The sequence below is a fragment of the Phaseolus vulgaris genome, chromosome 9 (genome assembly GCF_051622355.1).
Source record: "Phaseolus vulgaris cultivar YP4 chromosome 9, ASM5162235v1, whole genome shotgun sequence".
Lineage (NCBI taxonomy): Eukaryota > Viridiplantae > Streptophyta > Magnoliopsida > Fabales > Fabaceae > Phaseolus > Phaseolus vulgaris.
Window position 1 is genome coordinate 9,428,486 of NC_143506.1, and position 16,802 is coordinate 9,445,287.

At 32.1% G+C, this 16,802-nt stretch overlaps 2 protein-coding genes across 7 annotated transcripts; one reads left to right on the top strand and one right to left on the bottom strand.

The window, feature by feature from the left end:
• The first annotated feature begins 5,630 nt into the window (after positions 1–5,630).
• On the top strand, positions 5,631–10,409 carry SRS (Seryl-tRNA synthetase). 3 transcript variants are annotated; one of them, XM_068624584.2, is made up of 10 exons: positions 5,631–6,006; positions 6,079–6,227; positions 7,192–7,285; positions 7,360–7,508; positions 7,634–7,726; positions 8,184–8,363; positions 8,743–8,909; positions 9,166–9,300; positions 9,401–9,494; positions 9,877–10,409. In XM_068624584.2, the coding sequence occupies exons 1-10, from the start codon at positions 5,808–5,810 to the stop codon at positions 10,153–10,155; spliced, it is 1,539 nt and encodes a 512-aa protein (XP_068480685.2). In that variant the 5' UTR covers positions 5,631–5,807; the 3' UTR covers positions 10,156–10,409. The 3 variants fall into 3 exon arrangements, with proteins under 3 accessions (XP_068480685.2, XP_068480686.1, XP_090151506.1); XM_068624585.2 differs by having other exon boundaries at positions 5,723–6,006; positions 7,185–7,285; XM_090295380.1 differs by lacking the exons at positions 5,631–6,006; positions 6,079–6,227; positions 7,192–7,285; positions 7,360–7,508; positions 7,634–7,726 and adding an exon at positions 7,914–7,972.
• A 756-nt stretch (positions 10,410–11,165) lies between these two features.
• On the bottom strand, positions 11,166–16,214 carry LOC137820474 (O-fucosyltransferase 7). Of its 4 annotated transcripts, none has more exons than XM_068624587.2 (13): positions 16,080–16,214; positions 15,795–15,961; positions 15,346–15,420; positions 14,772–14,871; positions 14,622–14,689; positions 14,233–14,321; positions 13,954–14,134; positions 13,714–13,842; positions 13,478–13,611; positions 13,169–13,382; positions 12,402–12,586; positions 12,235–12,330; positions 11,166–11,690 (listed from the first exon to the last, which is right to left on the bottom strand). In XM_068624587.2, the coding sequence occupies exons 1-13, from the start codon at positions 16,108–16,110 to the stop codon at positions 11,531–11,533; spliced, it is 1,629 nt and encodes a 542-aa protein (XP_068480688.2). In that variant the 5' UTR covers positions 16,111–16,214; the 3' UTR covers positions 11,166–11,530. The 4 variants fall into 4 exon arrangements, with proteins under 4 accessions (XP_068480688.2, XP_090152040.1, XP_068480689.2 ...); XM_090295914.1 differs by having other exon boundaries at positions 13,954–14,153; positions 16,080–16,202; XM_090295913.1 differs by lacking the exon at positions 11,166–11,690 and adding an exon at positions 11,801–11,943.
• Positions 16,215–16,802: the final 588 nt, after the last annotated feature.

Here is a 16,802-nt window from a genome sequence, read left to right on the forward strand (position 1 = left end):
TATTAAGTTTTCAAGATCAATAATTATTTTAAAAGGAAATTGTTAGTTAAGTTTATAGGAATATAAAGTTATTTTTTTATGCTTAGTCTGATAGAATTTTCGCGTTATTAATAAATACTTTTATGGCACATTTGTTTAAACGTCCATCACGTATACGTTAAAATTTTAAAGTAAAAAAATTGATAAGACGTAGAAGTTATATTTCTCAATTTTGATTTGACGTGAATTTTTCAGAAAAAGAAAATACTGAATCAAACATTCAATTAGTTGAATTATTAAAAATAATAATATAATATTCTGACAATATAAAGAAAATGTATTAAAAAATATGAAGCCTATGCAGTATCAATACCGAAAATTCGAGTATTCTATAAAATGTACTTTCTTAGTTATTTAATGTAATCGAGAAAAAAATCACTTATTATAGAAACTATTGATAACTTTAAATCGAAATAAATCTACTATTATATTAAAAATGACATTTTTTTCTATATGCCAGTAAAAAAATAAAATTATTCAATTAAAACTATATTCTTAAAAAAAAATGCAGAAGTTAAAGTTTTTAATTTAATCTTCAAATTAATAAAATAAAATCGACCTTACAACAGTTACACATAATATGAATAACCAATTACACGTTAACATTTTAAGTTTAATTATTGATAAGAGTAATACTTATTATGAACCACAGATATGAAGTGCAGTACAACATCGTCTTCATCATTAATTTAACTGCAAAGAGTTATTTAAAAAAATCAAATTAAAAACATTCAAAAGTCTATTTAATGGGTTTCACAAGGTTATTTTTTTCCCACCAAGTATTGCAAAACTCATAGCAGAAAACAAGAAGAATGCAACGTAGTGCATGGTTTTTTTTCAGAACTTTAGTTGACACTAATTTATCAAGAGACATGTATCTTTTCGTTTGAGTGCACTAGTACTAGTGAAACTTCTGAATCAAACAGAGTTTTAGTGTGTAGTCAAATTTTAGTTAAAAAATCAATTTGGATTGAACTTAATTAAAAAATGAATTTATAAACTTAGCTTTCATTTATAAACTTGATTATCCAAATAGGTGAGTTTGTATTGCGTGTTACGTTTTAGAATTGAGGTATGAAATGAAGACGATGGATGATCCGATTTCAGGTTTTGCCAACTTATTCAAGTTGTGATATCACCATCCATCCTATCCTATCCAAAACCTACCATTATCCTATCATAAACTAAATTCATCATGGTGGGCCAATTCCAATGGAAAAAAAATGACCCAGTAAATAAATAAATAAAGGAGTCTATTTTACATTTATTTGGCAGAAAAAATTAAAGTCAAAGATAAGCTTTGACCATGGGAGTAATGATGGCAAACAATTATGGCTTCTTCTTCCTGCACCCCTACAATTTTCTTCTTGCACCCCCACAATTTTCTAAATCCCGAAACTAGCCTTAATCTTTAATTTGAAAAAGGACACCGTGATTACCGGAAATAGGGATCTGGGAATGTGTTACGGATTCATCAATCCGGAATGAGTATTTTTTTTCCGGATGAGGGGGTGTTCCAGAAGCAATTTTTGCATAAATTATTGATTTTCAGATTGTTGAATCTGGAAGCCTAATTCTGTTACGGATTCATGGATCTAGAATACTTTTTTTTGAATTACGGATTTCTGAATCCGGAATGCATATTTCTGTTATGGATTGGTAGATCCGGAATGCTTTTTTTGAGTGATGGATTTTTGAATGTGAAATGCATATTTTGAATTACGGATTGGTGGATCCGAAATTTTAACAGAAGTGTCAATCCAAAAAAATTTCGGATTTCATAATCCATAATGCAAAAAAATAAATACAGTTTAAGTGCATTTTAGAGTTTTTATAAAATAATAGGGAAATTTTGGTATTTGCATAATATTGTAGGGGTGCAGGAAGAATAATGTAGGGGTGCAGGAAGAAACTGCCAACAATTATAGGAACCAACCCAAACACACTATCCTGTAGTTGGGGTGTTTCTTCTTGCACACCAACATTCTACTAAATATCCATATTACCTTTAATAGTTTTTGATAATTCCAAAATAAGGATGTTGTGTAAGCAAAAGATATTTCCAAAATAGGAAATCTTCAAGACAAAAAAATCATTCTGAAATATATTTTTTGGAATACATTTGTTTGACTTTCATAATGATAAATATGAAATTTATAAAATGTTATTCGGAAAGTATGTTCTTGAAACATTCTGAAAAAGTAATCTGGAAATCATTTTTAAAAGAGGTAAAATAGTATTTTCTGGAAATGATGGGGTGTAAAAGAGAAAAGTTTTGGGGTGCAGTAAGAAACACCTTGTAGTGGGCTTCTCCATCTATTTGTTGACGATTCATGGATTAACATTTCGGATTTTTTGCTTCCTGCACCTCCATGATTACTATCCACTCCTACATTAATAGCAAAAAGACAAAACACTCTCGCACCCTGCACACTTCGCTCCCACCACTATAGCGATTATCTCCTTTGTGTCTTCTTCTTCCCTGCACCTCCATGATTACTATACCTCCATTTTCTAGTGTTCTATTTGACAGAAAAAAAAGAGAGAGAATAAAATGTTGAATCTAATGAAAAATTTGTTCCAGAAAACTCATTTCAAACAATATTTCATATATATTTTAGAAAGTTTATTTCAAAATTCATATTCTAAAAATCATCTTATATATTTTAAAATATTTGTTATAAAAACTTATTTTGGAAGCTCGTTCCAAAAGAATTATTCTATTTAAGTTCTTTCCGGAAATCACTTCATATACTTCAGAAATTGAAAAGTATGTCATACTTTTTGGAATGGAAAGTTTGTTCCAATTTTTGTATGAAATAAATAATTCAAAAGTCACTATTATATATATATATATGATTCTTTTAAAAAGTATGGAGATATAGGAGGCAAAATCCAACATTTTGTATGCCAATAAAAGTTTATGTCGTGGAGTAATGAGGGTGAGAAATGATAATGAATAATGATAAATTGTGTTTGTTGTATGTTGCATTTATACATTTTTTATTCATTTGATATTATTTAGTATTTAATGTACTTTTTTATCACTTCTATTTTTTCATTTTTTAATATATTTGTTTTTTTACAATTTTAATTTTAAACTGCCCAATTAAAAATTATAAAATCAGATCCAAATTTAACAGTTAAATACAGATAAAAATAAACAAGTCAACTACGTCCAAATAATATATTTAAATTGCAGTAGAAGATAATAATATAGGTTGCTAACAGTCTTTGGGCTAATAGAAGTTATAATTTTAAACAATCCAATCGTACCTAACTCAAGGTCAACCTTTTACGTCCCGTACCTCTATAATTACTAACTACACTTCCACAACTCTAAAATGACCATTGTACCTTTCGTAATAGTGACTTTTACATTATCTGTTCTGAAAATCTCTAGAAACAAGTTTTTTAGAATTTCCAGAATAAATTTTATAGAACAAAATTTTCAAAACAAGAGTTCTCGAATAAGATTTTTAGAACATATGAAATTCTTTCCATGATAAGTTTTTTAAAATATATGAGATGGTTTCTAAAACAAGTTTTTCAGAGTCCTTTTATATTAGTATGGGATGCAGAAAGCAAAACAAAACCCTCAACATTAAAAAACTATTAAAAAATATAATTTTTTTGCTTGAATAAAGAAAAATATCAAAATACCCCTAATGAAATGAAAATTAGGATTTTTTAAAATGTGCACCCAATCCACACCCAACTCAGTAGCATTGCACCATTTTTTGTGTGATTACTGTGAGGAGGCAGCGCGCAGAGAAGACTGTGAGACAGCACGCGGAGAAGGATTGAAGCCGACGGAGAAGGATTTAGTCATGGGGGAAGGATTGAAGCTACCGGAGAAAGAGACGAATCGCAGAAAGTGAGTGCAGATACTTGACACGAATAGTATGTGAAAAAGGATAGGAACAACTAGAAGTTCTTTGACAGACTCCTTGTATTCATGCCACAACAAAATGTTTGATTAATGCATGAAAACATTTTTTCCACCATTTCCTTATCCTTAGTAACTAGGTGGAAACAAAACTTGGAGACTAAAATCCAGTAAAGTGATCACATAAAAAAGGGTGCAATGCTGGATTGGGTGAGTTGGATGTGGGTTGGATGTACATTTTGGAAAACCCTAATTTTCATTTCATTAAATATATTTTGGTACAGTACAAAATGAGACCAACTACAACCTATTAATGCAAAAATATGTTAGCCCATATTAGCAGTAGCAAAAATGGGGACATTTTAGAAATGTTGGTTGAGAGATGTGTTTATTTTCACTGAAGTAAACAATTTTCTTTATAATAAAATTAAATCCAGAAAGGTTTTGTGATAAAATCTTTTTTTTTTCGTTTTACTTCATTTTATGTTTTTTTTGGTTACTTCATAATCCCTCACCAAAAGAGAATGCTGCTTAGCCAATCTCACAACAACACTTTTGAGATGCAGAGAGTGTTTTTTTGGACTTATCGTATTCAACACAGTTTGGGCTTTAAGTTTTTCATTTAAGATCATTAAAATTTTATAATCCCGTTAGACATCTCATTAACCCCAATAAATTCAACAATATTTATTATATATACTGTAATTTGTTTATGCAAATTTCGGCTTAAATATGATTTAAATAATGTAGAATGGTTGTGTTCTGATTTTGGTTTTATAAGTTTTTGTTTTAATTTTAAATAAAAATACTTTTTAATTCTTATGAACAAATTCAAATTTAATTTGCCTGTAAATGTTTGGTTTAATAATTTTTCTTCTTATAATTATGATGATTATTTTAATTCCATTGAATTGTTTATAATGTTTTCAATTTGGTCTATTCTCTTAAAGAATTAGTTGATATACTTTTTTTTTATCAAATTGATGGTAACAACCTTATTATAATCCCATATAAACAAATGACATATCCATTAATTAAAGTTAATTTATTGACAAGGGTGACGGCATAACAGAACAATAAATATAATGGTGCCCTTATAATAACATTGCCCCAATTATACTAAGTTATTTTTTTAAAAAGTATGAAAAAACTGAAATTCTACAAAACAATTTATTTTAAAATAGGTAAATAATATTTATGGTAAATGTTGAAGGAAAAATTACATATTATATTTATATTGTTGATTGATCTGCAACCTGACTTTGGTGTGTATGATTCATCCTCTTCCTTTTCCCACACCCAAAAGCTTTATTTCTTTGAATTTCACCCCACACTCATTCCTAAGTACTTAGATGAAATATTTATTATGTGACAATTTAATATGTTCAAAAACATTCCCAATTCAGTGATTTTTACTATTAATAAATAGTTGGTTTGAATAATCCTCGTCCTAAACAAATAGATGCTTCTTAATTCTTAGTTTAAAAAGACATTTTTCAGATACATGTATGTATAATTAAAAATTAAATAAAGATATTCGTATCCAACATAATAATAGTAATGATATTTTTTTATACTCAAATGGCAAAATCATTTATTTTTCTTTTCACCTAAAAACCTTACAATTTACATATGATTTTTCATTTTCATGTTTTTTCAGGAAAAACTTAAATATAACATTTTTCTATGGTAATTTTTTTTTGCAATTAAACTTTTATTTCAGTAACTGTTGTGATGAGAAATTACATTAAGGAGTGGGAATTTAATTTGAACTCAAATACAAATTTAGATTTTGGTTTGTTTTGTTTAGATGAATAGATGAATTGAGGATAAATGGAAAGTTAGGCTCTGCCACAGACTCTGGAAAGCAGAGAAGAAGATGATGACGGGTTTACACGGTTGTTCTTGTTCGAACCATACAACTCTGAAACTCGCTTCAATTCCCACTTTCTCTTCCCCACTTTTCCCTTTTAAAAATCCAACCTTTTCTTTCCACAAATCTCCATTGCCACGCCCCATCAACGCTCTCTCTTCTGCAATCGTTCAAACAGCTACCACTAAGGCCCCTCAAGACCAGGGTCAGTGTCAGAGTTTCTTCTCTTTCACTTTACCAGTGGAACTGAATAATAAAAACCAATTTGGTCTTGCAGGTGTGAAGCCTCAATGGAAGGCCACGATAGACTTCAAGTGGATAAAGGACAACAAGGAAGCTGTTGCTGCCAACTTAAGGAACCGTAACTCTGACGCTGATTTGGATCTTGTTCTCCACCTTTATGACAAAATGTTTACTCTTCAGAAGGTTATGTCATGTTACGTTTCTCTTCGATCTTTTTCCTCTTCTTTTAACAACCAATTCTGAATAGATTGAAATATAGTAATATGCAGTCCATACAATGTCTTGTTCTTCATTGATGAATACCTGCTGTTTCTCAGTCACGTAGAGCAAGGATAACGGGTGAATTTGTTGAGCTTATTTCGTGGCTTGTATTTGTATAAAGTTCTCTTATTATGCTTACACGAGGAATAAACCATGAATTTTGTCCTCCAAACATTACTCTCTTTCTTGAGTGGTTCATAAAGGAATAAATTCGTTTAAGTAATCCCTTGAAATATTGAATATTTGTCCCTTTAGTTCGTCGTACGTTAAGGGACTAACTTAAGGATTTTTTACTACTTACTTAAAGCCTCTTTGGACAAGTTTGTTCATAAGTACTTTTAGGAGAAAAAACTAATGTATGAGCTAAATTTAGGTTATGGAGAAGTTTGTTTTTTTCCCATCTACTATGAGTGTTTTATAGAAAAGTTTGTCCATAAAGGCCCTTAATACGATTTCAAACACTTCCCAAAGTTAGATAGTTTGTTCTACTTTAGACTATATAGACGAGAGTAATAATAGTCTAGGGGTGAAATTGATGGTTCACTCTTAAAAAAACAAGAAGGAAAAATAAATTGAGTTTCTTTTATAAACTAATATCAATTTATGCTCTTAACTTTTATAGCTCTTTCGTCCAACTTCACCAAAAATTGAGGTACATAAGATGGTTTTAGCTCATGAGAGAAATTCAACTCATTTCACCTTCAGAGTTTTTTTTCTCTTACAAATGTTTATAGAGAAGTTTATTCATTTGAAACAAAAAAATTTAAGATTATGTTAAATATAAGCAACCAACCGTAGATTAAATGCTTGAAAGATGGGTATTGGTGTAATGTCTTCAGCTCTTTGTTCTCAATGGCTTGGCTAATTTGTTTCTTACAGATAGCAGGAAGTTGAGAGGGTTCGTGGAGAAAGAAATGCAGTTGCTAACAGAATGAAAGGAAAATTAGATCCCTCTGAGCGTCAAAGGTTGATCGAGGAAGGTACTTTTGGTGCTATTTTTCACTCAACTGGCATTTTGGGTAAACTTCTTAAAACTGACGCTTTTTGTATGCAGGGAAGAATTTGAAGGAGGGACTTGCTGCTTTGGAAGACGACCTAGTGGAGCTTAATGATGAGCTTCAGCAGGAAGCACAGTGTATACCAAACATGACACATCCTGATGTTCCTATAGGAGGGGAGGATTGTTCCACCATAAGGAAAATGGTATTTCAGTTATTACAAATTTCTTCCTTTTTTCTTCTGGAAGAAATAAGTTGGTTGTTGATGATGTTCAGGCATTAATTTATTTTCCTCAAAATATTAATTATTGTGAATGTGTAACATTTTAGGTTGGCAGTTCTCCAAATTTCAGCTTTCCGGTCAAGGATCATCTCCAACTGGGGAAGGAGCTTGATCTATTTGATTTTGATGCAGCTGCAGAGGTATACTTAGATTAATTTAAGGCATTAAAGCATCATTTATTTGGCGCTTGGCAAAGTCCGGTGTCATTTTGAGTTGTATGGTTATATGTGAAATGCTGCACTATGAACATGAAATGGTATTGGAATATATTAAATTAGTAGCACCTCTTATTATTTTCCAGGAAATGAATGCATGCGTTGAGGTAGCAGATTCTCTTATGTGAATGTAGCCAAGAATGGTTTTGTATATGACCTGAAATTGACGAGGTCTTGAACTTTTCTAAAGTTAAATGCTTCATCTCTATCACTGTTCTTGTATACAATATTAAGACCTCATTTTAAGTTCTAACTTTGATGGTAATTTATTCCTTTTTATTTTAATCTTGATGAAGTTTAGATCATCAGAAGAAGAACTAGGATATAAGTTGCAGTTGACTTCAGTTTGTCTTGGATGTATATCTAACATGATGCTTCACAGGTCAGTGGGTCAAAGTTCTACTACCTGAAAAATGAAGCAGTTTTGTTAGAGATGGCTCTTCTAAATTGGACACTCTCTGAAGTGATGAAGAGAGGCTTTACTCCATTAACAACCCCTGAAATTGTGCGATCCTCTGTTGTTGAAAAATGCGGATTCCAACCGCGTGCAAATAATACCCAGGTTTGTGAGTGTGTATCTCTTAGCAATGCTCTCTTTCTCAACATCTGCTATTAAACTGTTCTTGAGCTTCATGATCATGGATATAAGAGTCAGCTCCTGACAAGCATTTTTTCCAACCATCTTGACAGACTATTGTACCTCTGTTAAAAGAATGTGTTCATTTAGTCCTTCCGTCTCCATCTTGTTTTATATTTTACTAGAGTTAAGGACTGCAAAGGTCGTACAATGATAATCACAACACGGCTTCCAACCTAGTCTCATGATGCAAGATATTGGCATAATCATTTAATTTTTCCTAAAATTTCCTTCTGTTTCCTGTTTTTAATTAGATGATTGAAGTTCATAGCGTCTGTTGACGTTCTTGCCAATCATTGAACAGATTTATTCCATCGATAACAGTGACCAATGCCTCATCGGCACTGCAGAGATTCCTGTTGGTGGCCTTCATATGGATTCTATACTCTCTGACTCATTCTTACCTTTAAAATATGTGGCATTTTCTCATTGCTTCCGTACCGAGGCTGGTGCTGCTGGCACTGCAACAAGGTTCGAACATTTTCGTTTCCTAGCTATTGATTTGAGCATGAATTTGAACCCCCTTAATAATTATCAATATTTTTTAAAATATAAGGGAATATAAACCATTGAATACTTTCTTTTGTTGCATGTATTAGATTGAACTTTACTAAGTTTATTTAACCAGTTGAAATTCCTATTCTGAATGTCTTATAGTGCACACTAATGTCAATGTCTTTAAATATTTGGTTTTCTACCTTTTCTGATCATAATTGCTACTGAGCAGGGGTCTTTATCGAGTTCACCAGTTCAGCAAGGTTGAGATGTTTATTTTCTGCCGCCCCGAAGAGAGTGAACATTACCACCAAGAGCTGATTAAAATCGAAGAAGACCTCTTCTCATCCCTAGGATTGCACTTTAAGTGAGTGCAACTACTTTTCACTTTTCATTATTACACTCTTTCTCATTGTTTAACATGATTCCATTATTGTATTTATTCTAATAACTAAGCTTCTATGCAGAACTTTGGATATGGCCTCTGCAGATTTAGGTGCACCTGCTTATCGGAAATTTGATGTGGAGGCATGGATGCCTGGTTTAGAACGATTTGGTGAGGTACTGTAACAGCTCTTTCCTTTTCGATCTTGCAATACACATCTCTACACTTTTTATGGCCCTTGGGCTGAGATTCTTGCTTGAATTGAGTGCAGTGCCTGGAAGCATGGCTAATCAAATTAAAAAGTTCAAGAAAATATTAAAATAATTTCAGCACAGACCTTATTATAAATATAATATATATCTGGAGTTTTTAATTTGTTTTAACTGTTGATATGATCTCTGTCACCTGTAGATACTGTTATTGTTGCTTGCAGTAAGAGAATACTGCATTTTGTTTTCTTACATATTTGTTAGCAATGATTAGCGACTTCATCATATTCCCTAATACAAAAATCATGTGGTTTTCAATATAACTTGTTAAGCCTTCTTATTGTGATAGATCTCAAGCGCCTCAAATTGCACAGATTATCAGAGTCGTCGTTTGGGAATAAGGTATCGTCCTGTATCAGAAGCACAGGTGACAAGTGCCAAAAAATCTAAAGGCAATCTTGCTCCACCACAGTTTGTTCACACATTAAATGCAACAGCTTGTGCAGTACCACGGATGATTATATGTTTGCTTGAGAATTACCAACAAGAAGATGGATCTGTCCTTATCCCTGAGCCCTTGAGGCCTTTCATGGGTGGACTTAGTGTCATCGCCAGAAAATCATTATAATTGATCACAGTATTTGTTTCCATTTGGAGGATGTTGTTGCGGCAGAGTATTCTATGGTGGTAGATGAGTTGAAGCAATTTTCACGAGGATGATATTTTTACAAATGATCTATTTTTTATCCTTACAAACTAGAGATTTTGTACTTATTTCCCTTTTTCTTTTGGAATGTAGCCATACAAATTTGATAATCAAACGTCTATCTATAATATTTTTAGTAAGAATGATAATGGGAGGGACATTATTGTTTGGTGATATTTTGCTATGGCCTGCACTTAAAAATAGTGAGTTGCCATGGTAAAGAAAGAACGCAGCGATGGCATGCCAAAAGAATCCAAAGTAGAAAAAAAATCACTACTCAATTTGTAAAAGAAAAAAGAGGATTGAGAGTAAGTTTGGAGATACAAATATCTTCCGTTGTTAAAATTATATAATTGAATATAAATGAGCTAAGATAATTGACGGACCATATCGATAACCCATTGTCAACAAAACAATAATGTATTGAGAACTTTTAAATATAATAAAACAATTTAAATCAGTTAAAAGTTAACTAGATTAAAAAATTTACGTCTGCGAATCCATTTTTTATTTGACATCTAAAACTATGAAGGACGGTGTATAGGCATTTTCACGATAAGAATATTTCCAAGTTGAGGCATGTCAAACACAAATGAAAATATAGAAAGTTAAAAGAAATATATTTTTTTTTTTATGGGTTAAAAGAAATTCCGCAAACTTATAGAGCAAACTCATTTATTTTCCACATGTTAAACGGGCCAATTGTATAGGTCCATATTCATGAGTTGACCAAATATATAGGACCTAACTTTCTGTATTCAATAAATCTTTCATCAATCAATTAATTTCGTAATGCAGATTTTAATATATAATTTTTACAGCTCTAAATTTAAAAGGAGATAATTTAAAATTTTCATAAAAAATAGAAAAAAAAATCCAAATATATATATCGCGTTTCCAAGCAAGGAATGGTCTGAGCATCGAACATAAGATGGAAAAAAAATTGCTTCAATTCAGGAACAATACGGAAGTATCAATTATGTTGGATTAATTAAAAATTTGAATTCCAATAATGAATTTCACAAAAAAGAAATATTTGCAGTGCGTGATTTGAGTCCCTGGCCAAATCTAAAATGCTTTACATAATCAAGTAATGCTCACTGAATGAATCAAAGAATCATGGCTTCCAAAAGACCCAATCACACTCAAGAATCTAACGTTCTCTTCTTCACCTTTGTATATCAAATCCTCCATCTTTCTTCTTTTTTCCCCCTCCCCACTTCCTTTTCTTTTCTACTCTATTTTTTTGTTAACAATATATACACTATGCCATCCATTAACGGAAAAATATTTTGCTTTATCTGGCCAACCTATACTGAGAAGCGTTTACAGAGAGTGATTCTGTCCGACATAAACAACCAGGTAAAGGGTTTGCATAAAATGTTTCTTCTGAGCGAAACCTGTCCAAGCCCTTTGTTCCAGAAATGGGTCCTTTCCTCTTTTTGAAGAAGCCAAGCCTGCTCAACTCATGATAAACACCAAGTCATAACCAAATGTCCTTTTTTATCACCATTTTATCAAAATTCATAACACCTCATATTTTGATCAAATGCAATGAAGTGAAGGCAACAAACAACAAATCGACACTATATTCTGTCAAGCTAATGACCACAACTATCCTTGGTACAAACCTGCTGCTGGCATTGGTGTCTGGCCAATATTAGTTGACCAATACAGCTTGAGGTAGATACAAATTACAGTTAACCTAGGCTGTGAAGCTAGTAAGGAATCAGTTCATTCAACAAAAATGAAAAACCATGATCACTAAGAGCATAAATAAGCAGATACTGAATAATACTTATAGTAAATGTATGTTAAAAAATAATAGTGCTGCCTATCATAGTGTAAAAATGATGGGAGATGTAGAAATGTCAATTTCAAGATCATTCAAGGAATTTCAAACTATCTAACTGGAAGAAGAAAAGCAGAAGCATAAATTAATACCTATCTAACAATCATGAACTTGCTTAAGAATACATTAATGCATCTCCTATCACTTACCGTCTTTTGTGGAGATCGATAATTTTATTAGAGAATGTTTTCCCCTCGGTCATTGATCCATTTTCCAGTTTATCAAACAAACGAACAAGCGCTTTCCTGATAACATAAGTTGGGTCATGCAAAACACCTTTGTAATGATGTACAACTTTTGAGAGAGAGTCTCTCACCTGTCAGGACATATTGTTCTTCCTCTCATGAGAACACGGCGATGGCCTTCAACAGCCTTTGCCATGTTTCCAGGGAAAGAGTGAACAAACACATTACTTTCAACTGATACAATATAGTCCAGAGCAGCCATTTGAGACCCATGACTAGAAAAGGGTTGAAGCTCCTCAATGGATGCCAGCTTTTCCTGAAATTAGTTATAGGTAGGGTATCAAAATGATATAAATGCATTACCATTACTACTATTACTCATAATTTAGACATCCTGCCTTAAACTCAGTACTTGTCATAGGTAGAAAAATATGGCTGCACCTAAATGATTTAACAAAATAAAACTTTGATAGAAAATATGGTTGCACTTAAATGATTTAACTAAAACAAGAGCTGGACCAAAGCAAAATGTGATTAATTAATAGAGAATCTGGCGTGTGATGTAAAGCTCATCATGCATTAAAATAATAGAGGCAACTTGTCTCTGGTTTCGCATAGGTTTTTTGTTATCAATCACATAACCCTTTGGACATAGCTTTGTTTTCATTTTAGTGGGATGAGATAATGTAGACCTTTCCTATCAAAACCTCATTTTATTGTTTATTTGTTACTCGATGAGAAAATATATTAACTATTTACTAAATGAAAATGTTACGCCAATCTTGAAGAGAGTTTGAAAATACTAAGACTTTATCAAACTTCATTAACTAAAATCTGTTCATAAAATGCTTTGTCAAACTTTGCCAACATAAAGCAACAATATATTGTAATTTCCTACCTTGCTCATTAACAGTGGATAGCGGGATCGCAGGTCAGTCATATGGAACTCAGCCCCATATATCTCCCCAGCAGCAATATATATTGGAGTCTTTGATGGGTATCCAAGAGCAGTAAGAAATATTCCAACCTCCTTTGGAGTTAAGGGACAAAACCCTTTGGACCTCTCTTCTATGGGATTTATGTATTTTCTTTTCCAATAAGTAGTGTTCTCTCTACAAATTTGGAGCACGACGATAAATTATCGAAACATCAGATGTCAGGTAAAGACAAAAAATTTTAACTAATAATTTTGAAGCATCATCAATACCTGATAAGCCGTAGCTCTTCAGACTCAACTGCAGATAATTCATGTGTGCACCCACTAAATGCAAGCATGTCCTTCTCATAACGTAAATGCAATGCAATATAGGGGCCAAATGATCTCATCCTCTCCACCAATATCTAAAAGGATCCAAAAGGAATTTGAAAATGAAAAAGAAAATTCTAAAATAGAGGACAGAGAATGAGAAAGCAATAATAAGATTTAAATATCAAATTATATACTTTTCCCATTTTTTCAATACGTGGAGAGAAACGAAGAGCTTCATAACAAGCACGACAACGAAGCTTCTGAATATCTGGAGGTAGATTGTTATTTGCTAACCGAGAATCAGATTTGGAAGCTCGAATTATCTTTAGAGGATTTTAAAAATAAGATGGGCATACAGTGTTAGAAATTAAAGTAAATATATGGATAAAAACATAGCTGAGAACACACCAATAGATTTCAATCAGATTACATACTTTGAATTTTTTCCACAAGGCAGCAATCTCATTCTCATAGTAATCCATACCAGACCAGCTTTTGAATTGCATGACGATTTTAGTTGCATTAACCAGTTCCTTGGGAAGCTTCTTAATGATCTTTATATCATTAGCTAGAGAACTAATAAACCACTCATCATCAAAGATATCAGAGAAATTGCTGCAGATCAAATAAAAGACTATAAAATAAATTATGTAAAATCCAAAATAGAGAACTATAATAGAAAGATAAAAACACAAACGGAGTTCAAAACTTACCTATTATCATGCCAAAATGACTTTTTATCAAGTTCTGGAATCACTAGAGTAGCATTTATGATACGAGCTATAGCTACCATATCACATATCTGTAGTAGAGGAAACAAACTTTCAGATTCTAGCAATACAATGATAAAGAACACCCAAAAGAGACAAATGTACTAGTTTATGTTCTCTAAATTCAAGCTTTTGCAGTCAATTATCCACTTTAGCAAATTACTGTCTTGAAGTGAAGTGGAAGTAAAACTTCTCAGCAACAAAACTCGTAGAGAACTTTCAAACATCCAACAGCAATCAAATAAGATGAAAATTCAACGTGGAATAAGCTGAGTGGCTGACACTAAAACTAAGTTTCATAAGAGATTTATTTAGAGAGAGAGAACTCATACCCCAGTACGCATTTGGTTTAGCCCCCCATTTGTATGAACTGAAAGGTAACCACGTGACCTTGTAGGAGCTGGATAAACAGTCAACACTTGAATTAGGGACAGAAAAACAAATCACACTCGCAAATTGCTACAAATGTGAAAGTTGCTTACTTGTGTAATTAGGAGTAGGCTTCGTGCAGGGTATAATCCCGTGATATGGTGGAGGCTTCCACAAATTCTCGTAGTCTGATTCCTTTCTTGAATCCTTCAACTACAAAACCAAAGGAGTGAAAACAAAGAAAAAGTGCATGCATAATTGATTTGCAGAATTTAAAATATATCTGACACCCCCAACATAGCTGACAAGCACTAAAGCTAAACAGGGCAAGTCATTTCACCGTACAACTTGATGAGATCAATAAATATTAGCGCTTAGCAGTGAATGAACCAAAAGAACTGCAATTAACAGAGAAGAAAGTCCCCTACTGGCATGAAAATAATTTATTTTTATAAAATTCTGCATTAGGATGGTTTTCCAACAATTAGCACCTTAATCAATAATAAGCAAATGAAAATAGTACATTTATGATTGATCTCTCCCTTATAATACATAACTTTTTGAAAAAAAAAATATACAGTATTACTACCCAGTGGATTTCATTTCATAGTCACATTCAGAGCATCCACAAAACAGAGAGACCAGCAAATAAATTCTTAAAGAATATAATGATTGAAAATACAAAACCTTGGGAACAGAGAGTGGAGTCTTGAATAGATAGGGCGGAACGAGTTCACGAGTCCAGCTTTGCGGGTCATAAAACTGTCAAATTTATAATTCGACAAAAAAAAAAGATAGAAACAAGAAAAATGGAACTTTAATCAGTAAACCATATAGAGTGAGAACAGAAACACCAAAATCTTCAAAAAATGAAAAACCCGAAAGCCAAACTCCCACACTTTCCGCATTTGTAGGCGCTAATGGCAATCTAGTTAAGTCAACAATTACTGAAAACCGATTCTTTTCAAAGAGAGCCGCGTAAAATATATTCATTGTGATTGAATTAATAGAAAACAGAATCTGTTAGAGGCGAAAAACAGTTAGAGAAGATGAAAGAATTATGCAGAGCCCTAAAAAGGTTTTTTTTTTTTTTTCTGGGAAAAAAAAGAACAGAAAAACAGGGAGAAGAGGCAGACCGAGGGGATCTTGTCACTGAAGTTGTGATGAGTGGGAGAAGGAGAAACGTGAACGTGAACAAAGAAGAAAGAAGTGACAACTATGGAGAATATTGACGCGGCGAGAAACCTTCTGAGCATGCCCAGTGGAACCGTTCGACGCTTCTGCTGCATTGGTCCTCTACATTCTACACTCTCCCAGGAAAAGCGGAAACACGTTATTAGTATTGAATCAGTGAATGAATATAATAAAAGGTAGAAGAAACACAAGGTTGTGACAGTTATGTTAAGAAGAATAAGATGAACCTCGGAGTGTGGTGTTCTTCGTCTTCTTCATGGTTTGGTTTGCACTGAGAAATAAAAAAGCGGTGCTCTGTTGCTGTTCCGTTTTAGCTTTTTTTCTCAACGTCTTGCCACCTCGCACTCCTCGCTTTTCCCTATTTCTCCTTCTTTATATCATCTAATTATTATTATTATTAAAATATTTTTTGTTTTAAAAATATTAGATAGTCTGTGAAAATTAAAATTGTTCGTGCTTCATGGTGGTTTCAGTTACAGATATCCTTCGCCACCCACGGTATGAAAACACTCAAATCTAAAGTCGTGGGAAATCAATTTTGTATTTCTGAGAATGTTTCAGTCATTCTATGATATAATATGTATTTCTTTATATTGGTATTTTTTATATGCTTACTTTTATTTTATAATTATTTTTTAAAATTAATTAATGAAAACAATAAGTAAAGAATATTAACTACAAGAGAAGAAAGGCTTTTTATTACTGCCAAAAACATACCACCTAAGTTTTCTATATTAATAGTATTCTAGTTCATATATTCATTTTGTTACAATATTTTAGTTTTTTTTTTTGTTTTTTTACATCCCCATGATAAATATTTGTCTTTATGACATGAAATTTATGATAAATAAATATTTATAATTAAAATAAAATTCATAATAAATAAATCACTTCAAATATTAAAAACTATTTAAATTATTTATCCCAAGTTTTAAATATAATTTAAATAT